The sequence below is a fragment of the Ambystoma mexicanum genome, chromosome 13, assembly GCF_040938575.1.
Source record: "Ambystoma mexicanum isolate Mex_15411 chromosome 13, UKY_AmexF1_1, whole genome shotgun sequence".
In the NCBI taxonomy this organism is placed as follows: Eukaryota; Metazoa; Chordata; class Amphibia; order Caudata; family Ambystomatidae; genus Ambystoma; species Ambystoma mexicanum.
Genome location: NC_090938.1, coordinates 806,848,854 through 806,873,748, shown reverse-complemented (window position 1 = coordinate 806,873,748; position 24,895 = coordinate 806,848,854). Strand labels below are relative to the sequence as shown.

The following is a 24,895-nucleotide window of genomic DNA, read 5'->3' as shown; positions in this document are numbered from 1 at the left end:
AATTTCAGGCATAAACTAAAAATGTATTTCATATTTAGTTCTGGTCCCCCTTCCTTCTTCCAGCCTCCAAGGTCCAGTGCCATGAAAGCAGCAAGCACCGTATGTGCGGTAGCACTTACTCACAAACGAAGAGAAAGTGGCAGAGAAAAGCGATTGTGGAGGAAGAGGAAGAGAGAAAGTAGGCGAGATGGAAGAGGTCAACACATGCTACCAAAGAAAAGCACCCTTGCACAGTTCATGTAGACTGTGGGGAGATGGGAGGGGCAGGAGCATGCAGGGGGCATTGAAGTGTCTGAGTCCAGGGGAGACTGCACGCTCTGGCAAATCAAATACCAGTCACTGACCTTAGCGCCTAACTTTCCAGTGGCCCCTCTTGTTCCTCGCTGACCTCTTGGACCCTAGAGAATAGAACCAACAAATAAACATTGATACACAGTATGATACAGAGAATGAGCACCTCGTGCAGTTGCCGTTCTACCCTGGCACATGCAACCTGACAAACATTGACCTAGCTACCCCGAAACCCATAAAAGCACCCACCCTGAGAAGAAGGGTCTTCGCCATTGGCTGATTTATCTTAAATCCATGCAAGCCACTTAATCACTGACCAACCTACGTTTGGGTTATACAAGCCCTCTCGTTCTACATTGATCTCAACCAAGTCCCTTACTTATTGGCTGATCCATGCTGAGCCTGTGCAAGTCCCTCAATCATTGGCTGATTCATCCTGAGACCACAGAAGACCCTTATCCATCGGTCAATTTAGCCTGAGCCTATGCAAGATGTCAGTTATTGGCCCAATTACCCAGTGATAATACAGGCCTACCTCCATCACTGGCTAATGCATCTGTGGCCCATACAACCCCCCTGGTTCATGGCCAAGTTAGCCTTTGGCATACAAGCCAAAAACCATTTGCAGATACACCTGAGACCATTCAAGATACAGGTGATTGGCTAATCTACTTTCAGCCAATACAATGCATTGATTTTGGCAAACCTACACTCAGGCCATATAGTCCATCAATCCTTGCTTCGAAATATGCAAGCCCCCTGTCATTGACTGAGTTACCCAAGACATTGAATGTTGGTAGCTAAACGCTAAGTCCCGTCAAGAAATCAGTTTTCCGTGTAGTTAGGACCTCAAACTCATCCTCGGCTAATTGTATGTTTAGTTGTGGCTAATTTCATATTTGTTTGGTCTCATCCATGAACCTGATGTTCTTGGGCGGATGTCGGGCTTCTTTGAGGATGATGCAAGTTCATAAGCACTTGGCAATCGATTGCCCACGGCCAGACTTTAGACTGATCACGAGGTGCACTTTTGGACATAGTCCTAGTCAGACATAGACAGTTGGATGTTTTTAGACTAATTCTTGACTGGTTCAGTGCTGGAATAGGCTGTCTCGAAGCCAATCTTAGTATCATTTCAACGCTTTCGGTAGCACTGGCAGTGGGAGGGTCGTGGCCATATCTGCCGCTCACTTGAGGCAGGCCTCACCTACGTTGAGGCTATTTGATGGCTCTATGGGTATTATTGTGGCTCATTTTAGGCACACTTCCTACCACTCATTGGCCGAGTTGTGATTGATCTGAACATTCAAGCATGTTCTAGTCTCAGCACATGTTGCCATCCCTCTCCAAAGGCCACATTCTCCAGACTTTTCATCCTCAACCCTGCAAACTTCTTTAATACAACAATACCCTTTAATATCCGCCTAACGTACACAATACTAATCGCCCCAGGTGCGAGGATGCGCACAGTACAAGTTGTGTAACAAAACAGGCCCTTTTTGGGGTCGGATATCAGACTCACCGTTGGGCCACGCTCGCCTCTGGGGCCTGATTTCCCCGACAAACCCTGCAGGAGAAGAAAGAAAGATATCACAAGTTTAGTAAGAACAAGAACAGTTAGAACCTCCCATCCATACGGCACAGAGAGAGTCTGGAACGTGGCACATGGCAGGTGAAGGAGATGGTGAGAGCTATTGAGCATGAGATGTAGAGGCGTGTACAAGTTCTGGGCAGGATGCGCATGAGATGTGCACATTTCATGCAGAGAAGATGGAGAGAATGTTTGCAGTTCCTGAGTAGGGGGCTGGAGGGGATGTGCACAGCTTCTGAGCGGGAGATAGTGGTGGCATGCCCAGAAGATGATAGAGCAAATGTTCACAGCTCCGGACAGGAGACAGTGCAGGTGTTTGCAGTTCCTGAGCAGGGGGCCGGGGGGCAGGGGGGGGTGTTCACAGCTTCTGAGCGGGAGATAGTGGTGGCATGCCCAGAAGATGATAGAGTAAATGTTCACAGCTCCGGACAGGAGACAGTGCGGGTGTTTGCAGTTCCTGAGCAGGGGATTGGGGGGATGTGCACAGCTTCAGAAGAGCTACCCATGTCCTCTGCGTCTCCTGTGCACATCTCAATCTGGTGCAGAAGAAGGATGAGATGATCACTGGTCTTGAGCAGCAGAATGAGATGCCGGGGACATACATACATGGGCACTGTTATATAGGGAGGGAGTTCTGGTCTCTGATTAGTCCCAGGCACTTTTATACAGGGAAGGAGTTCTGGATTGCAATTAGACTTTGTTTGGGCTTCTCATTAGTTCTTACTGTTACATGGAGAGGATATTCTGGATTCTGATTAGTCCCTGGGTACTGGTACACGTGGATGGCATTCTGGATTCTGATTAGTCCCTGGGTACTGGTACACATGGAGGGCCTTCTGGATTCTGATTAGTCCCTGGGTACTGGTAGACGTGGAGGCTGTTCTGGATTCTGATTAGTCCCTGGGTACTCTTAAATATAGAGGACATTTTGGATTCTGATTAGTCCCTGGCTACTGGTTCACATGGAGGGCATTCTGGATTCTGATTAGTCCCTGGGTACTGGTACACGTGGAGAGCATTCTGGATTCTGATTAGCCCCTGGGCACTCTTACACACGGAGGACATTCTGGATTCTGATCAGTCCCTGGGTACTGTTATACATGCAGGGAGTTTTGCACTCCGATTAGTCCATGGGTACTTTGACAAATGGAGGTAGTTCCGGATTGCAATTAGGATTGAAACGGGTACTCTTATACAGGGATTGAGTTCTAAATTCAGATTAGCCGCTGGGTGCTGTTATACAAGGAAAGGGAGTTCTGGATTCCAATTAGTTTACGGGTACTTATATATAAGGAGGAAGTTCTGGATATTGATTAGTCCATGGGTACTTATATACAAGGAGGGAGTTCTGGATATTGATTAGTCTATGGGTAATGTTACTGACGTTCCGGAATCCAATTACTTCTAAGAATGTAGCTTCGGATTAGTCCATGGTACTAATATACAAGGATGGAGTTCTCGATTCTGATGAGTCCCCTGATTCTGTTATATAGAGAGGACGTTTTTGATTCCTATTAGTCAATGGGTAATGCTGTACAGAGAGATAACTCTGGATTATGACACAAGAAACAGAGCCTGGGAGAACATCAGATGTTCTCCACAAGTGCGTTCATTCCAAACCGTGGGCTACAAGTCTGGTGTGCTAATTCCAGGTACATCCAGAAAGATCCTTTTTCCCCATGGCACCTTAGTTTGAGGTGTTCCCCCACATCCTGATCCCTTCCTTCCCTTGGGATCAGGATTACAATATGTAAGCAAACACTAAAAAGATACCATTAAAAAGTTGCAAAAACGTCCACAATGCTGTTCTTACCCGGGCTCCCTTCTCTCCGTTTGTCCCAGGGAATCCTGGGAAGCCGAGGGAACCCTGGAAAGTAAATGAAAGCGTGTTTTAGCCATCAGTCCTGATGCAACACAAGGCACAGAGAAGACACAGGCGTTAGAGGTCACTCCTCTTACCTTAGGGCCAAGCCGTCCCGGATACCCGGGAAGTCCAGGGACTCCAAGTTTACCCTGAAAATGTGACAAACATAATTTGTTTAATTAACAACCCTGCATAATTGGAATATGTCAGTATAGTCACAGCATAACCACCCTCTAACTTCCTAGATGCTGCACCACCCAATCAGGCCTGGCTCCTATATTACATGGTCAGTGTCTCAAACAATGACCATCGTAAGGAGACACCACAATGGCTATGGAGACACCACAATGGCTATGGCGATGCCGCAAAGGCTATGGAGACACCACATCACCACAATGGCTATGGAAAATCTGCAAAGGCTATGGCGACGCCTCAAAGGCTATGGCGACGTCGCAATGTCTATGGAGATGCCGCAATCGCTAGGGAGTTGCCGCTATGGAGACACCACATCACCACAATGGCTATGGAGACACCACAATGGCTCTGGAGATGCCGTAAAGGCTATGGAGACACCACAGTGACTATGGAGACACCACAGTGGCTATGGAGACACCACAGTGGCTATGGAGACACCACAGTGGCTATGGAGACAACACAGTGGCTATGGAGATGCCGCAATGGCTATGGAGATGCCGCAATGGAGACACCACATCACCACAATGGCTATGGAGACACCACAATGGCTCTAGAGATGCCGTAAAGGCTATGGAGACACCGCAGTGACTATGGAGACACCACAATGGCTGTGGAGACACCACAGTGACTATGGAGACACCACAATGGCTATGGAGACACCACAATGGCTATGGAGACACCACAGTGGCTATGGAGATGCCGCAATGGCTATGGAGATGCCGCAATGGAGACACCACATCACCACAATGGCTATGGAGACACCACAATGGCTCTGGAGATGCCGTAAAGGCTATGGAGACACCGCAGTGACTATGGAGACACCACAATGGCTATGGAAACACCACAGTGGCTATGGAGATGCCGCAATGGCTATGGAGACACCACAATGGCTATGGAGATGCCGCAATGGCTATGGAGATGCCGCAATGGAGACACCACATCACCACAATGGCTATGGAGACACCACAATGGCTATGGAGTTGCCGCTATGGAGACACCACATCACCAAATTGGCTATAGAGACACCACAATGGCTCTGGAGATGCCGTAAAGGCTATGGAGATGCTGCAATGGCTATGGAGACACCACAATGGCTATGGAGATGCCGCAATGGCTATGGAGATGCCGCAATGGAGACACCACATCGCCACAATGGCTATGGAGACACCACAATGGCTATGGAGTTGCCGCTATGGAGACACCACATCACCAGAATGGCTATGGAGACACCACAATGGCTCTGGAGATGCCGTAAAGGCTATGGAGATGGTGCAATGGCTATGGAGACACCGCAGTGACTATGGAGACACCACAATGGCTATGGAGATGCCGCAATGGCTATGGAGATGCCGCAATGGAGACACCACATCACCACAATGGCTATGGAGACACCACAATGGCTATGGAGTTGCCGCTATGGAGACACCACATCACCAAAATGGCTATGGAGACACCACAATGGCTCTGGAGATGCCGTAAAGGCTATGGAGATGCTGCAACGGCTATGGAGACGCCGCAATGGAGACAACACATCACCACAATGGCTATGGAGACACCACAATGGCTCTGGAGATGCCATAAAGGCTATGGAGACACCGTAGTGACTATGGAGACACCACAATGGCTATGGAGACACCGCAATGGCTCTGGAGATGCCGTAAAGGCTATGGAGACACCGTAGTGACTGTGGAGACACCACAATGGCTATGGAGACACCACAGCGGCTATGGAGACACCACAATGGCTATGGAGACAACACAGTGGCTATGGAGACAACACAGTGGCTATGGAGATGCCGCAATGGCTATGGAGACACCACATCACCACAATGGCTATGGAGACACCGCAATGGCTCTGGAGATGCCGTAAAGGCTATGGAGACACTGTAGTGACTGTGGAGACACCACAATGGCTATGGAGACACCACAGCGGCTATGGAGACACCACAATGGCTATGGAGACACCACAGCGGCTATGGAGACACCACAGTGGCTATGGAGACAACACAGTGGCTATGGAGATGCCGCAATGGCTATGGAGATGCTGCAATGGCTATGGAGACACCACAGCGGCTATGGAGACACCACAATGTCTCTGGAGATGCTGCAATGGCTATGGAGACACCACAGCGGCTATGGAGACACCACAATGGCTATGGAGACACCACAGCGGCTATGGAGACACCACAATGGCTATGGAGATACCGCAATGGCTATTCAGGCTGCATCAGCAGATCTGTGGGTAGATAGCCATGCAGACTGCAGGACACATGAACCTCATAAAACATTACAAAATCACCAGGAAAAATTAAGATACATCACCAGTGATCTGCATGTGACGCTGAGATGACCACATTTCGGGGATCAACCAAAAGAGAAGGGCCCACATTTTTCTTGGACCACATGAGGGCATATATTAGAAAGTGCTATAGATGTATTTCCGATTCTGGATGATTGGCATGAAATGGAGCCGTTCTGCTGAATATATTTCTTCCATCTCCTTTCCTCCCACAGGAAAGACAGGGTCCATCATGACACCAACGCTTCAGAATTACCCAGAATCCAACAGACACCCAAAACTCAACTTTGCCACCTCCACCTCAACCCCAACATGTGATCCTTGCATTGATTCGATGATTAAGGCCCACTCACCTTTTCACCAACCAATCCAATAGGGCCCGGATCTCCATTGGGGCCAGACCGTCCCTTGGGTCCCTCAGGTCCGTCTTCCCCTCTGGAACCAGGAACGCCTCCCTCGCCCTGTGAGCAAAGAAAATACAAACCATATCACTATGGACGACCGTGTTAGAATGAGCAACTGTCCTCGCTTCGCACATACAGTCCCCTGCTGTCTTCCAGGTCAGAGGCCACACTTGCCAGACAACAACTGTTCAATGAACACTGAAGGCCCACTGCAGTCAATGCACTGGCAGGTAAGTAGTTCCTTCCCTATTCATTTTACACTATTTCCCACCCCCACCCCTTATGTACCCTTACCCATAACCCCCTATATTTTGTATACGTTTTTGAGTGAGAAAATAATTAATCCAAAAAAAAAACCATCGAAAAAACACTTGATGAATGAACATAGGACCAGACAAGAGATAGGCACATGACCAGAGAACATGGTTATCATATGTTATAATTAGCATATGTCAGATGAGTAGCAGTTAGTCTAATGTAATCAATTTTAGCGCTCAGCACTGACGAAACTACAAGGCCTTGTCCAAAACCAGGATAGAGCCATATCTAGTCACAGTAATGCAGAACCATGCAGGGCGAACCACACATAGTCACAACAATGTGGTCCCATGCAGAGAGAACCACACCTAGTCACAGCAGCATGTTCCAATGTAGGGCGAACCACACATAGTCACAGCAATGCGGGCCCATGCAGGGAGAACCACCCATAGTCACAGCAATGTGTTCCAATTCAGGGTGAACCACACCTATTCACAGCAGTGTGGTCCCATGCAGGTAGAACCACACCTAGTCACAACAATGTGGTCCCATGCAGAGAGAACCACACCTAGTCACAGCAGCGTGTTTCAATGCAGGACGAACCACACATAGTCACAGCAATGCGGGCCCATGCAGGGAGAACAACCCATAGTCACAGCAATGTGTTCCAATGCAGGGTGAACCACACCTATTCACAGCAGTGTGGTCCCATTCAGATAGAACCACACCTAGTCACAACATTGTGGTCCCATGCAGGGAGAACGACACATAGTCAAAGTAAAATGCACCCATTCAGAGAGAACCACACCTAGTCACAGCAATGTGGTCCAATGCAGGGAGAAACACACAGTGTCACAGAAGTGTGTTCCAATGCAGGGAGAACCACACCTAGTCACAGAAATGTGGTCCCATGAAAGGAAAACCACCCATAGTCACTTCAATGTGGTCCCATGAAGGGAAAACCACCCATAGTCACAGCAATATGGTCCCATGCAAGGAGAACCACACCTAGTCACAGCAATGTGGTCCAATGCAGGGAGAACCATACATAGTCAAAGCAATGTGGTCTCATGCAGGGAGAACCACACATAGTCACAGCAATGTGGTCCAATGCAGGGAGAACCACACATAGCCAAAGCAATGTGGTCCCATGCATCTAGAACCAGCCATTCTCACAGCAATGTGGTCCCATGGAGGGAGAACCACACCTAGTCACAGCAATGTGGTCCCATGCAAGGTGAACCACACATAGTCAAAGCAATGCGGTCCCATGCAGGGTGAACCAGCCATAGCCACAGCAATGTGGTCCCATGCAAAGTGAACCACCCATAACCACAGCAATGCGTTCCCATGCAGGACGAACCATCCATAGTCACAGCAATGTGGTCCCATGCAGGGAGCACCACACATAGTCAAAGCAATGCGGTCTCATGCAGGGTGAACCAGCCATAGCCACAGCAATGTGGTCCCATGCAGGGAGCACCACCCATAGTCACAGCAATGTGGTCCCATGCAGCAAGGTGACCCACACCTAGTCACAGTACAGCTGCAACATGCCTAGCGAACCACACCTGGTGACAGTAACACACCACCACATAATTCATGGGAAGACACATCTACTAACAGTAACTTGGCACCATGCTGAAGAACCACACCAACCTGCTGTAAAGCAACACCATTCATGTGGCATCACACAAAACCACAGTAGCCCGAGACCATGAATGGAAAAGCAGACCTAGTCACGTTAGTGCAGCACCATACATAGGGAACCACTCATAAGAATCTAGAAGGCAGCAAGGTCACCCACCGGCCTTGCATTGGAGCGCCAGGAGACCATGCAAATGCGTGATGGACATGGTATGTATCCCAACAGCATAGCATAACATATTCTGCTGTTTAGCGCTCTAGTGAGTGGCTCAGAGAGACTCCCCATGTGCTGCCACCAGATGGAGAGGAAGAGCCTTTACTTCAGGAAGCTGCTCTCAGTTTTGTAGTCAGAAGAGGTCAGTGTGGGGTGAAAGGACAAAACGTCTCGAGCCTTTACAAATTCCCATTGTCTTCCTGTCCTGATCACTATTTATCCTGGAACAATGGGCCTTAATTCCCACTTCACCCCTCTTGTGACAGAGCAAACATGGGGAATTCCTGAATGTACGTCCCAAACCAGCTGAGCAACTAAACGCTCCCCCTACCGCACCAGTCACTGGAGGCAAGGGAAGGTTCTCAGGAATTGCCCTCTACTTTGTCAGACCATTTCCTATGTTGGCTCAAGACATAAGGTCACCATTAACAGGATGCCAGTCATAAATGATGAAGGCCTGATGCTGTCATGGAAACTTGAGCAAATGCAATGTTTAGACACAGAAATAAAGACGGCAGACTTACCCTGTCTCCCTTTACGCCAAAATCCCCTTTAAAGCCTGGGAATCCGTCTTCACCCTATAGAGAAAAGAGAGACATTGTTACAGTGATGAGCGAGTTAACTGGACATATGCTCACTGAGAAGCGCCATCTCCCTCCGTCCTTTCATGGTGCTGCTTGGGGGTGCGCACCATCATATCCTGGACATGTCCAGTCTCTTGGAACCCATGCGTGTGGAAGTGCCCTGCTCCATAGCTTGGATGTGCCCATCTTATGCAGATCATTGCGGTATATAAGAGGGTGCTGTGCTTCTGGAGGTGCAGGCCCTCAGACTCTTGATGTGCCTCATTTCTGGCCTCCCTATGGAGTTAGGCGTGCCATGCTGTTGGGAACGTTGTACTTCATACCCTGGACATTATCACTTTCTTGCACCCCAACCTATTACGGGTGCTTTGCTGTGTCCCCTACACGTGCCCCATCTTGTGCAGCCTGTGATGCGCTCCACTTTTAGAGCGGGGGGACCTCATATGCTGCACCTTACCAGTCTATTGCACAACATGCTTTTCTGCAGGTTGTACTAGGGGTGACACTGGTGCTGAGCTGCCGGTGTTAGGGGTGGTGCACTACTGGATAATAGTGGTGTTGAGCGTATGGTGTTAGGGGTGCTGTGCTGATGGAAGTGGGGTGATATGCTGCTGGTGTTAGGGGTGCTGTGCTGATGGTATTGGGGTGATACGCTGCTGGTGTTGTGCTGCCGGTCTTCAGGTTTTGTGCTGCTGGTGTTAGGGGTGTTGTGCTGCTGATCTTAGGGATGCTGCTCTGATAGCATTAGGGGTGCTGCGCTGCTGTAGTGTTGTCCTTCATACGATGGATGTGTGAACACTCCTGAACCCTTGCAATTGGGTAAGAGCCCTTTTGTACCTTTAAACCCTTGAGTAATACCCGTTACTAATCCTTTATTTCAAATCAAATTTCAAAACAAAATAACATGTGTGGTGGTTTGGAGGTACTCACCTTCTCTCCCTTGTGTCCTTTCAGCCCACGAATTCCTTCTGCTCCCTAAAAGAGACCAGAGTGGGGGAGCAAAGAGCAGAGGTGAGATCCTTCACATAACGAGAGAAGTGTGGCATCATTCCAGCTCTTGAACCACGCTAGTTGTAAACTGGGCTTCCCAAGGACATTATTTAGTCAACAACTTCTACCGAATCCCAAATCATAAGCTCCTGAAATCTAGAACCAAACGTGCACATACGCAGCCGCACAGTTCACACTTACCTTCACGCCACGTGGCCCTGGGTAGCCAATTGGTCCTTGGGGGCCCAGAGGTCCCTAAAATGCAGAGACATGGCACAGAAGGGTTAGGTCATGACATTTACAGCGGTCAGAGTGCTGCAGGTATTCAGGTGGTCTCAAGAGACGCATGTTTTTCAAGCAGACTTACATGATTGCCTTTGGTTCCGGAAGGACCTTCTTTACCCGGGTGACCCTAAGAGAAAGAAGGAGAGAAAAAAAGTCAGAGGTCATCCAAGCCAGCGTTGCATGATGTGTTGGCATGGGGTCGTGACTGCGTAATCATGAGCTTATCCACTATTGGCAGAGGTTGCCTATTTTACTGGATCCCAACCGCTGGCCACATTTCTCATTTGTGACAAGAACATGTAATTCGCCACAATGGGGCGTGGTGCCCAATAATAGTGTATGAGGGGAGGAACGAGTGTAATGGGTCACGTTCCATGACCCACCGCTGACAATGGCATCGCGCCTGCATGTTGCCGAATGAATGTCACCCTCTTCTAGATTGCTTGAAAAGACTAGTTTGTCATCAAAACTGGTGAGTTTAGATGAAACATACTTGCTAGATATTTTGATAGTAGCCACGTTACAACTGAGTGGGGGTGATGCCGGGGGTGTTACATAGCATCTCAACCAAACACCAGGGGAATCATTGAATTCTCTGGTACAAATCTTCCTGAACCAGTCCCCAAGGCAGGAACAGGATTCAAGCGTCCTGTCCTAATAACCCCAGGCAAACATGCCCCAACAGCGAGGTAGGACTGTAAGGTTGTGCATGTGCTGGCTCTTCCTGCCCGTGATGGCCTGGTGAAATGAAAGGGACAGTGCATTGCAGGCAACAATTCCAAGGAGATCCTCGTCCAGAGTACCTTTATGGAATATTTACGGAATGCATCCAAGAATTAATTTGGGCAGCTAGGCCATGCCAAAACAAGAAAAGTAATAATAATTATTTGAAACCCAACAATGGACACCTATTTCTGAGATATTTCGAACTATTAACTTAGTGGCTATTGGGGGTAATTTGGGGAGAACTTCATTGACTAAGAAAACATGTGGGGAAACTGTATCTACCTCTGGGAGAACTGGCATCTACACAGGACCAGAGAGACCTGGCATCCACGCAGTACCAGGGAGAACTGGCATCCACGCAGGACATGGGACTACTGACATCCATGCAGGGCCATGGAGAACTGACATCCATGTAGGACCAGGGAGAACTGTCATCCATGCAGGACCAGGGAGAACTGTCATCCAAGCAGGACCAGGGAGAACTGGCATCTACACAGGACCAGAGAGACCTAGCATCTGCGCAGTACCAGGGAGAACTGGCATCCACGCAGGACCAGGGATAACTGGTATCCATGCAGGACCAGGGAGAACTGTCATCAATGCAGGACATGGGAGAACTGACATCCATGCAGAAACAGGGAGAACTGGCATCCATGCAGGACCAGGGAGAACTTGCATCCCTGCAGGACCAGGGAGAACTGGCTAGTCTGAGCAGAAGTCCTCTGAGATGTCTGAAGTGTCCTGAAAAGGGCCACGCTGGGACCAGTCCCACCACTTCCCCTGTCTACCATGAGTGAGAAGGGGGCATGTTCTTCAACCCACTGAAAGGGGCCTGAGCAGCATGGAGCACGATCCAGCCATGTGTCCTTTCATGGAGGATTTAAGTGGCTGCGGAAATGCAATGATTCTAGTGACCACATTTGCCTTGTGGTCTTGTACTTCAGCTTCTGGGTCGACTTTTGACTTTGTTTCATTTAATATCTGTGTGTGTGTGTGTGTGTGTGTGTGTGTGTAGGAGTAGTAAGGGTACAGGGTGGTAGCCGCAGAGGGGAAGAGTATGGGGGAACCCTCCCATTAACAGAAAGAAAAGAAAAAAGCCAAAAAAGAAGAGTCGAAGTAGAAGATCATGAGATGAATGCGGCCAATGGAATCACGTAGAACCATGGCTGCCATCTTGTCTGTGGTCAAATCAGAAATACAGGAAAGATCCAGGAAGAAGGAGTCACTCTTTAGCACGCATACCCATGGGGGGGTGATACAAGAAAACCGAAGGCAGCGCTGGAGCTACAAGGGCCTCTAACACCAAGTTCAATGTTTATCAGACACCTCAAACGGCCCCCTTATTCTTTTCAAGGGTAACATTTTTTGGATGTAGGCTAGTTGATGCTAATGGGGTGCAGAAAGGACAGCAGGGAAAAGGGGAGGAAAGAAAGAGAGAGCAGTAAAACATAACATCAGCTTCAGTTAGTTTCTAGAGGGAGAGGGGTATGGGAGGCTGAGGGGACTGAGGGAGGTAGCAAACGTTGGGTGGGGACTGTAGAGTTGGACATAGGATAGAAAAGTATGTTTTCGGGAGGTGATGGGGCAGAGACAGATGATAGAGGTGCGAAGTGAAAGTGTATGACCAGGCACATAAAAGACACCAGAAGGAAGCCAGACACATGGGAGGGGGGGGGGTCAGGGAGATGGTTAAGGGCATAGCAGCCTTTTACTTACAGGTGGGCCATCAGCGCCTGGCATGCCTGGGAGTCCAGGTTTACCATGTGGACCCTGCAAAGAGAAAGAGCAGCGGGGTCAGCATTGCAGAGTTACAAGGAAACAAACAGTACGGAATCATCTGTGCACGGGCGGGGGGGTCTTCAATACTCACTTTCTCTCCAGGAGGACCCATGGCACCCTGAGGACCAGATAAACCCTGAAAAACAAACAGAAACCATGTTAGTCCATGATGGCTTGGGTGGGAGGATGGGATACAAGAGATCATCAGCTGGTCGGAGAGAGACACAAAGGCAGAAATGGAAAGCATCATAAGGGCCCTCCAGCACAGACAAGTGGAATGGCAGAGCGTATATATCTGAGAAAAGCTGTCATGGGGCACAACACATGTACCTGAGAAGAGCTGTCATGAGGCCCAACACATGTACCTGGGAAGAGCGGCCATGGACCACAACACATGCCTGAGAAGGGCTGTCATGCACAGCACAGCAAACTGTAAGGCAGTGACCCCCACAATAAGTCTCCCTCTTTAAACTGCTTCTCTGGGTACAAACCATAGCCATACAGTGTAAAAGGGATGTTCAGAAGATATGGTGCATGGGTAAAGCGAGACTATCCAATCAAAGCCTACTGTACAAACCACAATTTCAGTGCAGAATCATTTTGCATAATTGTTTTGATCATGATGATGCTGAAAAGACATATTGCATTTGTACACTGGGCCCAGATGTAAATTATACATTTAATTAAAATGAAACTTTTGACACTGTATTCTTGAATAATATAGAATAACTTAATCCCAGAAATATTAAATTGCTTGAAGCAGCCAGGTTCACGGAGCCCAGAGGAGGGTGAAGTGTTTACTAAAGTCAAGTGACTATGCATCAGAATACCCAGAAACCAGGGAGGGTTATGCAGCCATGCCCACACATCACTAATCACAGTGTAAGAACAGGGCATATGTTTGGTTCTTCATCCATGGAGCCATGCAGCCTTGCCCACAATGGGGTCTTACATAGTTACTGCCCTGCAAATGAAGGACCCATGGTCAGAGAAACCAACGCTGTGGCTTAAGACGATACCCCGATAACATGCTTTGGCTTTAGCTTCAGGACAGATGGCACCCATGCTGAAGGTCAATGGTGTAAGAAGTGGCACAAACCGCCACACAGACCATAACTTTAGAGTGCAGCTCAGATGGAGCCACTATTGAGCTAACAGGACTATAGTAATGAGACAGAGATCTGTATGTACTGTATTTACACAGCCTGTTCAACACTACACAATACAACACCAACCCTCAACTCAAATGACACTCAGAACACACAGGCATTGTCACACATCATTCTCACTCGTGCTCTGTACACAAACAGGAACATGAGACCCTTCTGCATATCCTTCTCCGCACAACACAAATATAAATAATTAGATACAATTAATGTATTTATCTTATACATAATATACTTATAACTTGACAAGTGATTCTGATTGCTACAGCATTTCCCTTCCACGCTTTGTCTAATACGGCATCAAAATGCAGGCTTCCTCGAAGCATCGCCAGCCTCCTCTTTCAACAACAAACCAGTTCTGCATTATCCTGCTTCATCCAACTATTTCTCCTTACCCGTGACCACTTCTGGCTTTCTACCATCCTCATCATCACTTATGTTTCCCTTTCTGGGAATCAGTTTCACCACATCCCTAATATGGCATCATTCCCCATCCTCCGCTTCCAAGACTATCCCATTTACAGACTTGGGGCCTCATTGTAAGTTGGCCGGTCTGGTAAAAAAGTGCCGTTATTCATGGATACCAGCACTTTACCGGACCAGCCAACTACGGGTTTGCCGGTGAGGCACCTGGGTAAGCCAGGCACCCTACCGGTAAAAAAGCCCTCATTACCGGCATCTGTCCCTCCGGCACCTGTAATTGGGCGGCCTGGGTGCCGGAAACGGTAACAACCTTTGGCAGTATCCTGGCAGCTCTACAGCCAGGATACCGGCATAGTTATAATGAGGCCTTTGGTCCTTACAGTTGCAAAAAACAAAATGACGTACTTCCTATGATCACAAACTGTCAATTTTCTTCAACCACATGTTTTCTTTTGCCCTAACATTACTTACTTCTGATTTTCTACTTTGTTGCCCCATCCAATTCCTGAACTTCCACCACTACTCTACTATTCATTCCTCTGTCATATCATTTTAGTACCCACCTCCTTTGAGCACAAGATAGTTAGTGCAGCATCTTACATTTCCACTCTAAGCGCCTCAGACCATTACATACAAGTGCCTTAATCCATTCACCCGCTCTACAGGACCATTAGGTTGTGGGTCATAAAGTGGTGTAGTGGAATGATGAAAAGAAATGTGCTTAAAAAACATTCTCATCTCTTATGAAAGAAATGGTATCTCATTGCTTGACATTCTTCTTCTTTTGATGTGGACAGAAGCCTTCTTTTGATGTAGTAGAGCATTTTAATAATTCGATCTTAATCCATTTAAAATGTTAGTCCACTAACCAACAGCATATCTACCTTTCTCTGGCATAGCATGAATCAGACCAATGTAGTCAACACTTAACTAACTCCATTTCTTAAATCACAGCATACCACTGCTGCGGGAACTAAATTCATACCCCTTAACAAAACAGCTCTGCTGATAATTTCTCAACAACCCGGGAATATGTTCACAGCTCTTGATCAAATAGCTATCTTTCGGAACCCTCTGTAACCTTCTCCGTCACTTTGTTTAACAAATCAGCATCTTTCATTGCTTCGATCAATTGCTGTGCAGTCACACATCCATGTATCCCAAATACAGCAATGGCTGATGCAAACACTGATTTTACTTCATCTAGTTGGTCTTTCAACCTGCTAACGCATGTCAACATCAAATATTAGTTTGCCAATTTATTTCCCTCTTGATAATAGGTACCAGTTCTCCCCATAAATATGACCAAGACTGATGTGCATTCCAAAAGCAAGACAGGTCCTCCATCTCTATCACTGAGTAGTGTTTTGTGTGCCTGACGTAGTGCCAGAGATGCAAATTCTGTAGCATTTTCGTTCTGTTCAATATTTTCTGTAAAAGGTGCCCTAAACCATATGCACTTTCATCAACTGTAACAGTGCATGGACCTTTGGATACATAAGCCTGGAGGACACAGGCATTTTCAATCATTTTTGTTTTTGTAATTTACAAAACACATATTTTGAATTATCTTCTATATACAATTCCCCTTTCACGAGCAATTATTTTAATGGTTCCATATACACACCATTAAACATTCAGGAACCTCAAGTAGAGCGAACACAGCCGAAGAAATGTCAATAGCTGATCTTTATCGTTTGCTGTGATTGCTTCTCATATAACACTAATTAATCCCAGATGGAGCCTGATTGCATCAGCTGACCAAAGTGTCTCAGACATTGTACTTCATCATCAATGCACAATTTTCTCACTGTCCATGCTTAATCAAAATTAACAAAACTATTTTTAAGTGCTATTCTATGGCTGGCTCAGACTTGCCATACGTAGCAGCAGGTGACTCTGGAAAACCAGAAGCCTGCACATGATTCCAAGTATAGGAGGCATTCGCATTTGAAACATTGAAAGCTGACGTCTACTCTAGCAGCTTTCTCCTCAAGCCCCCATTCAGTTTCATAAAGGCTGGGGAAGCAGGGGATTCTGGCACCACTAAATTGACTTTTGGTCAAGCACTCTATAAAATCTGCCATTTCGGCAACTTGGAAATAATTCTTGCATTTTTGGTAACAGATGGTAAGCCATCTACAGTTTGGTGTTTGAGCTTCATACGTCTATGCAAAAACAAATCTCAGCCGTTTTCTTACTTCCGCTTTTATTGGGAGAAGCCACTAGGGCAATGACATGTTTCCTAGGATTCTCTCTCCTCTCCCCAAAGTGAGCAAGATAACTCCCAACACTTAACGGCACATGACATATCTCGAGTATGACTAGCTTAACTTCATAACATAATGTTTTACAAGGTACAAACCCTGTCACATTCAAGCCAGTGTTTGAAACTACTATGGATTTTAATGTTCACTGCCTGTACCTCAGTATCTTTATCATAGTCAACCACAATCACTTGTTCAAAATGACAGCTTTGACTATTGTTTTCAGTCCATTTCTAAAACCTTGTCTTTTCTGGCAACATAAACCTTTCCTGCATCGTATCCCCTTCAAATTTCTCTTTCTGTCATAAAATAATTGCATAAAGGCATTGTTTTGCCCAAATACGAAACAACACTAACATTACTTGGCAGCACAAAAAGGTCTGGGAGCAAGAAAGTATAAATACTCCTCATCTCATATCCATCCACAAATGTCACTGGCAATTACAAAAACCCTACGAGTACCACTAATAATAATAATACCAATATTGATATTAAATTTAAGTTTACATCCAATGAATGCCTCCACAAAAGCAATAATACTAGACATGAAGACGGGGGTCAAAATTCTAAGTAACATTTTCCGATTCTAAAAGCACTGGTTTCTGCAACTTAACAAACAAAAGGATCAGTAAGCATTTGCCCAAAAATCAAGACAGGGCAACATTGTCTAAAGCATTCATGTTTAAGCGCCAGAATTAGAGTCTGGGGTCCAGAAGCAGCGTAAACAGGGCAGTAAATCATCAAGTGCACCCATTCTTCCTCGTTATCAGGATGACGTATACAGCACGTGAGATCACGATCACCACACCAAATTTAGTGACAGATGGTTTTATCTAAGTCTTGTTAACTAAAGTATTAAGCCAAAAATAAGATTGCACAGAGGGTTTGACTATGTCGATATTCTCTTGTTTGCGAATGTAAAAATCAGTAAATTGAAAGATTTTATGCAATTTAGAATGTGTTGTGAAGGGGTTCATAAACCAAGCGATTAGTCCTACAAACCATAACCATACAATCTTAGAGCAAGTCCCTCAAAATGCTCTTTAATATGATAACTGAGGAATTAGACCACAAAGAACGCCAGGAAAGGAGAGGTTTAAACTTAAGATAATCACTAAAATGTCCCAAACCTACTTTCATACATAAAGCACATTTGAATTGGATGTGGGAACTCTCAATAGCTTCCTAGGGAAAGTGTTCTCTGCAATTGCCAATCGGTCTATGTTTACAATGCCACAAGCACCTGCCCCAAATGCCACAAACTCAATTGTTTTTACCCGATAAGCCACAAGCATGGGTTTAACTGGATGGCTACTTGTATGCCTAGCAAAATGAAAAAGTTACATGCTTTTATGTTTCATTTTGGCCACTGGTCTTTGTAGTGGATCAACCCATCTAAGTGATCCATCAAAAGTCATCCATGAATAGTCATACGATCGAACACGATTCTATTTTTACACTCATTCGTATCAGTTCAGACTTATTGGTCTTGTGAAAAAGTAAAAGGCCCCCTTCATAGTACACTTTGCAGGCAGCGTTCACTGATGGATTCCTATGGAATCCTGCTGGTCTTTAACTGGTGCTAAACCAAGGTGGATTTCATAGGAATCGATCACTCAGGCGTAAAACAAACTGCATTGATGAGACGGAGGAGGAATACATGGCAGAGATCTTATCTGCGCTACGTGCCCTTCCTACGCCTCATCACTGCTTGAAAATTGGCTGAAGTGTTAAATTGAGGCGTAAAAGCAATATGCCTTGCTTTTACACCTCAATTTAACACACCAGACATTACGATATGAGGGTATATTTTCATATAATGCTTCATCCCGAATTCCTCCTGCTTCTAGTCACTGTAGCAGTGTGTGTTCTCATTCCCCAAAGTGACGGTACAGAATTTGTCAAATTGGAAGAATGAAAGGCCTACTTGGCCCTTCCCAATTTGGAACCCATGGCTGCAGGTTTCACATAGATTTCCAGAACGAGCTCTTATCTCACCAAGCTACCTTCCTGGTGTTAAATTGGTGGCCTTACATCTGATTGTTCTCTTACTCTGCAAAGTTAGCATTAATGTACTTGTGACGCGCTGCATACAAATGCTCCGGATTCAAAAGTGCTGCTCTTTTAATTTGTGACCCAAATCAGACTCTTGTTTCAACACCCAGATTTAAGGATCTATTAATCATATATAATCTTTTCTCGCCGGTCAAGTGGCACAGCGAGTAGAGCGCTCGCTTTGACATCAGTGCAGAGCCTGCGAACGCAGGTTCGAATCCCGGCAGCGCCAAACTCAGCGTTTCATCCTTCCGAGGTCGATAAATGAGCACCACACACCGTGGGTAATAATAAGCAGCGCTCAGATACCTGAGGGTTCGTAGCGCTATATAAATGCCAAATTATTATTTTAAGGAACAATGGTTTAGCTTCGGCTCGAGCCACGTACCTAATAGTGATGTAATTTCTAGATTCCGTTTTTTGAGGGCGAAGGATTTGGAAATAGACACCCAGCTTCCACAATCTAAAAGAAAGTATGTCCTTCAGAGGGGTTGTTGGGGGGTTCTTGCTCAGTCACGGAGAGGTTTATGCCCGACGCCACCATGAAAGCAGCCCTGAACCTCCCTCTACCACACACTTTAGTCCTTCCTTCTTCACAGTGGTCTACTCACCTGCGTGCCTGGAGTTCCTTGCTGTCCGGGGGGTCCTGGTTCTCCTTGGGGGCCCTGAGGGGAAAAAAAGAATAACCATCATTATAGCAGGTATTTTGCCGGGAAGTCACACACATTGCTGAGGCCCTATAACACTGACAGGGCACTGCCACAGGAGGGCCACACTGCATGAGTATTATTGCACTGATACACCACAGCTGAGGACAGAGTGAAACTCGCACTGCAGGGGTCTTATATCACTGACTGTGCATTGTTATGAGATGGGCCCACTGCTGGTGTCCTGAGTCACTGACAGGTACTTGCTAGGGCAGAGTCCTGCAGCACTGAGAAGCTACTGTGGTTAGAACTCACACTGATAGGGTCCTTTATCATTGATAGCGCACCGCTGGAGGGGGCACAATGCTGGATCCTATAGCTCTGACAGGCCGCTGCTGAGCGGTGGCTGGAACTCAGACAGCTGGGGTCTGATATCACTGAGGAGAGGGCAACACTGTCCGAGTCCTAAAGCACTGGAAGGGAATTACCACAGAAGGGGCACATAGTCCTATGACACTGACACGCCACCACTGGGAAGAGACATGGAGACTCACACTGCTGGAGTTATAAACACTTACAGGGCAGAGTGCTGAAGAAGCACACCTTGCATGAATCCAATATCGCTGATAGGTAGTGGTGCTACAGGAAGCTTACACTACTTGAGTCCCATAGCACTATAGGCATGGGGGGGGGGGCACACATTGCATGAACCCTCTAGCGGTGAAGAGGCACAGCTGGAGGAAGTACACATCTCAACAACAATGAGGAAGAGCCTATGATGAGGTGGGTGACTTGTAGGTAGGTTTTGGATGGTAAAGGTGGCCTGATGGGTGAGCATCACACATGAGAGGTGTTCTGAGGAGAGAGTGCTGCACACCTGGATGACCTCAAAGCACTTACCAAGTTTCCTTTGGGGCCATGGGGTCCATCCATACCACGAACACCCTAAGGAATGGCAGAGAGAGAGAGAGGGGTCAGCAGCTTGTGACATACCATAAGGAACAGCCGGACAAACACTAATGCGGGTCACTTACGGGAGATCCAGGGATACCGGGGGGTCCTTTTGGTCCAAGCAGGCCTCTGGCACCCTAAGAATGGGAGGGGAACGGAAGTGTGTGGTTATGCAAGGTGTAATAACAATGTGCACCACTTTGGCCCAGTACCATTACTGTGCCCAGGTCCTATGCCTGCCCAACACCTGTCCCAGCTCTATGACAATTGACAGTTTTCATTGTTTGTGTGGGATTTCAACCTTTCCCCATCCCACCCCTCAAAGAAAAACATCCAGGGCAATCACAAAACCCTTGAAACTCAAGTGTGCTCTACAAAACAATAGTGAAAATGATCTTGAAGTGCAGCAATTTCGGTCAAATACCATGGGGATTCTGTGTGTTTGGATTGCAGAGTCTGACAAACCTCAAATTAAAAAATGCAGGTTTACTTTTATTTTTTAAATACTCAAAATGATTTTAAAACATGGTCAGTTGTACTCCCAGGAGCACGCATTGTGTGGCACAGGAGACAGGGAGAAGAGGTGGCAGAGATTCTACGTATCTGCGTGCCCAACTCACAAAAGATAGGAAAGCACCCACTATTTTCAGACAGGCCCTCGCGCACAAACTCCCATCGCCTGATGTATTAATGGGCATCAGCACCTTCTTTCCCTAAAAAGATAACACCGCACCCAGAATCCAGTAACACAGCACATAAGGCATTAGTGACACAGCACCCAGACTCCGGTGATACAGCACGCAGACTCTGGTGACACAGCACCCACATGCCATCTGACTAGGTGAATGGAAACATGTTGATCATTTAGCCGTTCACTGCAAGCTAAAGAGGAGCCTTAAGGAGCTCATTTGTGGAGTGATGTAAGAGAACGTACCGGCTCACCAGGCAGTCCCCGGGGTCCAACCTCGCCATCGTCTCCCTAGGAGGGCAAAAGAGAAGAGAAACATATTTACAGTCACACATCTTAAAGGGTTAACATACACAACACCATTAACCAAACAGTTTTACTTGGCTTCTGGAAGAACCCTGGCAGTAGTACTATGGTAAATTCTCCCATGTCGAACACGTACCCATTTATCGAGGTGCCGGACATAGCAATGGAAGGATCTGGTGCTCAGTTATTTACCACACTGTGCGTTATACTAGAGAGCCCTGACACAGACCTCAGCAGCATTATTGTTATCGCAGGTAGGTAAAAACCTAACCCAAGCAGGAGGCACTGCCCAGGGTATACCCGATCTCCCGTGCGGCACAGTGACATTCTTTATTCCAACCAACCCTGCCTTCCTGCCTCTGACAAATTATAAACTGTGAGGTTGGTTATTCACAAAGCCCCCAACTGAGACCCTCCCACCTTTTAGACCTTCCAGTCCCAAACTTGGCAGTATCACCAACAAGATCTTCCCAACACCCCCAAGTGCCTTCAACTGTCCAAAACATCCAAATACACCATAAATGTACATCTGCAGCCTTTCTTAACATCGGAGGTCCATCAAACTCCTCAGTCCTTTCACCTTCCAACATCTTCTAACCATAAAGCTCGACGTTTACCTCCATAGTCCTAACATTTTAGGTTCTGACCTCCAAAGGCTGCCAAACTCTCACTCCACAAAAGCAACTCGAGCCTTCCGAAGACTGATTTCTTCGGGAGGATAGCTCAGGGGCAGGGGCACTGTGCTCACCTTGGAAGCAAGACGATACGGAGCACCACAGGTTCAATCCCCGGGTCCGCGCTTAGAAACCTCTGGGTATTAAGCACATTATAAATAACCTATCATATCATATCTCTTAACCCTCTGTGATGTTACTGCCAGGCTTTCCTGGCTGTTTTCCACAAGTTCTGTCACTAAAATCTGCCACCCGTCACTCTGACCTCAGCACGATACCTCCAGGATGTGTTCCACAAGACGGCAACAACTTTTGACTTCTTACAGCTAAAACACTGTCCCTCAGATCTAGACCACAAAGTCTGATGTCTCTTCTTCTCCCGACCTGAGGCTCCCACCTCTCATTACTTCCTTCACTCTAGCCTGATCTTATCGTCAAACTTGGAATTCCCTTTTCACAAGTCTTTTGCACCCCCTTGCCCTCTTCTTATCCAAAGAGCATATCTCCAGCTCCTGATGCCAATTGTGCCTGAAACCCAACCTGCCCATGCTCGCAACATTGCAGTGAGTACTTGGGCTCTCAAGTTCCTTCATCTCTGGAGACCTTGCCCATGGGCCCGAACCTTGCAGTGAGTACTTGGGTTCTCAAGTTCCTACATCTCTGGAGATCTCACCAATGGGCCCAAACCTTGCAGTGAGCACTTAGGCTCTCAAGTTCCTTCATCTCTCAGACCTCGCCCATGGACCCAACCTTGCAGTGAGTACTTGATCTCTCAAAGTCCTTCATCTCTGTAGACCTCATCCCTGAACGTTGAGCTTGCAGTGAGTATTTGAGCTCTTGAGGCGCTTCATCTCCATAGACCTCGCCTAGGGCCCCCAACTTTGCAGTCAGTATTTGGGCTCGAATGGCCCTTCCTCTCTGTAGATCATGCCCATGTCCCCCAACCTTGCAGTGAGTACTTGACTTCTCAAAGTCCTTCCTCTCTTCAGACCTCACCCATTACCCCTAAACTTGCAGTGAGTACTTGGACTCTCATGGCCCTTCTTCTCTGTAGATCTCGCCCATGGCACCCAACCATGCAGTGAGTACTTGGAATGCCAAGGTTCTTCAACTCTGTGACCTCGCCCATGGCTCCTAACCTTACAGTGAGTACTTGGATTCTCAAGATCCTTCATCTCCCCAGACTTCGCCCATAGCTCCTAACGTTGCAGTGAGTAATTGATCTCTCAAGGTCCTTCATCTCTGTAGACCTCACCCATGGCTCCTAACCTGGACTGGGCAAACCCCTTCTGTCGCCCAGTGCACTTTAACTGGGAGCAAAGACTTTGCAGAGTAGGTCAGTGCAACTTGGGAGGAACCAATTGTGTGGATTCTGTGTTGCCCGACAGCTAATGAGTACAGATGTCTATCTGGAGACACACCCTACTTGGCATGCTTCGATGCTCAGAGTGAGTCAAAGCCAATCACCAGGAAGTCAAACATGGAGCAAGTAAAGTTTGCCACAGCATAAAATGAATTGGGAAGAGGTAAAGTTTGGATTCGCGACAGAGACACACTTCCACTTACAAAACATTTGTGGTACTGGTCTAGGCAACTGCACAAGGCCCCTTAAAACCTCTGTAAAGTACAAAATGGGAACTAAACAGCTTGGAAAGCGACCTCACAACCTAAACACTTGCACATTTGTTGTACATGATTATAAGCTATTTTTTTCGGTTTGGCCCAGTTTGCTGCATTCTCAAATCATTATCCGGTTTTAATGAGGACTTGGAGAAGTCCTAACCCTTAACCCTGACCTTTTGCAGAATATTCCACTGTAATGGGGAAGAAGTGAGTCACTCACCCGCTCTCCGTCCTCCCCGGGACCGCCTGGGGGACCTTGGGCTCCGGATTCACCCTACAAAGAAAGAAGGGTTGTTAGCAAAAGGCCATGGAACTATACAGAGTACAACATCTATCTGTATCTGTGGCAATTACAAGAAGGGACAATAACAGCAAATACAATAATGTTCACTTTTAATGTGGAACAACATTCACATACCATGGAATCACACACAACAAAATGCATGGCATTCATAAAGGAAGGAGACACACAAACACAATCAGTTGGCTATTACAGTGCCCCTAGCAAGGGGAAGCATGGGCTTATTAACAGCAGCCGAGAATAACATTCAGAAGTCATTGATTAACATTCAAATAGCATGGTGCGACACACAACAAAGAGAGTACCAATCAGAAGGCATGGTACCACAAAAGACTGATGTTGACATTCACAGAATGTGGAGCCACATACAACACAGAGGATAGCATTGAGAAGGCACTGAATCCTGCAGAGCATGGATTATAATATTAAAATAGCATGGAATCACACACAGAACAGAGAATAACGCTAAGGCAATGTGGAACCATACACACTACATGGAAAAACACTAAACATCATGGAACAACACACACCACATTGAGTAACACTGACATAGCATGGGACCATATATAGCAAAGACAATATCAGAAAAGCAGTATGGAGCAATGAACAGCAGAGGGAACAACACTATCCATTTCATGCGGGGGGCGATAGCCCAATCCTGGATTTAA

General features: G+C 46.8%; 1 protein-coding gene across 8 annotated transcripts in view; it reads right to left on the bottom strand.

Moving 5' to 3' along the window:
- Positions 1-24,895, bottom strand: part of COL11A2 (collagen type XI alpha 2 chain) — a 279,999-nt gene that overhangs the window by 88,286 nt on the left and 166,818 nt on the right. For all 8 annotated transcript variants that reach the window (XM_069635257.1, XM_069635251.1, XM_069635250.1 and 5 more), the window contains 16 exons: positions 24,147-24,200; positions 21,570-21,614; positions 20,719-20,772; positions 20,585-20,629; positions 19,649-19,702; positions 13,218-13,262; positions 13,064-13,117; positions 10,704-10,748; positions 10,538-10,591; positions 10,277-10,321; positions 9,287-9,340; positions 6,593-6,700; positions 3,842-3,895; positions 3,696-3,749; positions 1,814-1,858; positions 345-398 (listed from right to left, as the gene is read on the bottom strand). In XM_069635257.1, coding sequence (XP_069491358.1) covers positions 345-398; positions 1,814-1,858; positions 3,696-3,749; positions 3,842-3,895; positions 6,593-6,700; positions 9,287-9,340; positions 10,277-10,321; positions 10,538-10,591; positions 10,704-10,748; positions 13,064-13,117; positions 13,218-13,262; positions 19,649-19,702; positions 20,585-20,629; positions 20,719-20,772; positions 21,570-21,614; positions 24,147-24,200 — 864 coding nt within the window. The remainder of the gene's footprint in view (positions 1-344; positions 399-1,813; positions 1,859-3,695; positions 3,750-3,841; positions 3,896-6,592; positions 6,701-9,286; positions 9,341-10,276; positions 10,322-10,537; positions 10,592-10,703; positions 10,749-13,063; positions 13,118-13,217; positions 13,263-19,648; positions 19,703-20,584; positions 20,630-20,718; positions 20,773-21,569; positions 21,615-24,146; positions 24,201-24,895) is intronic.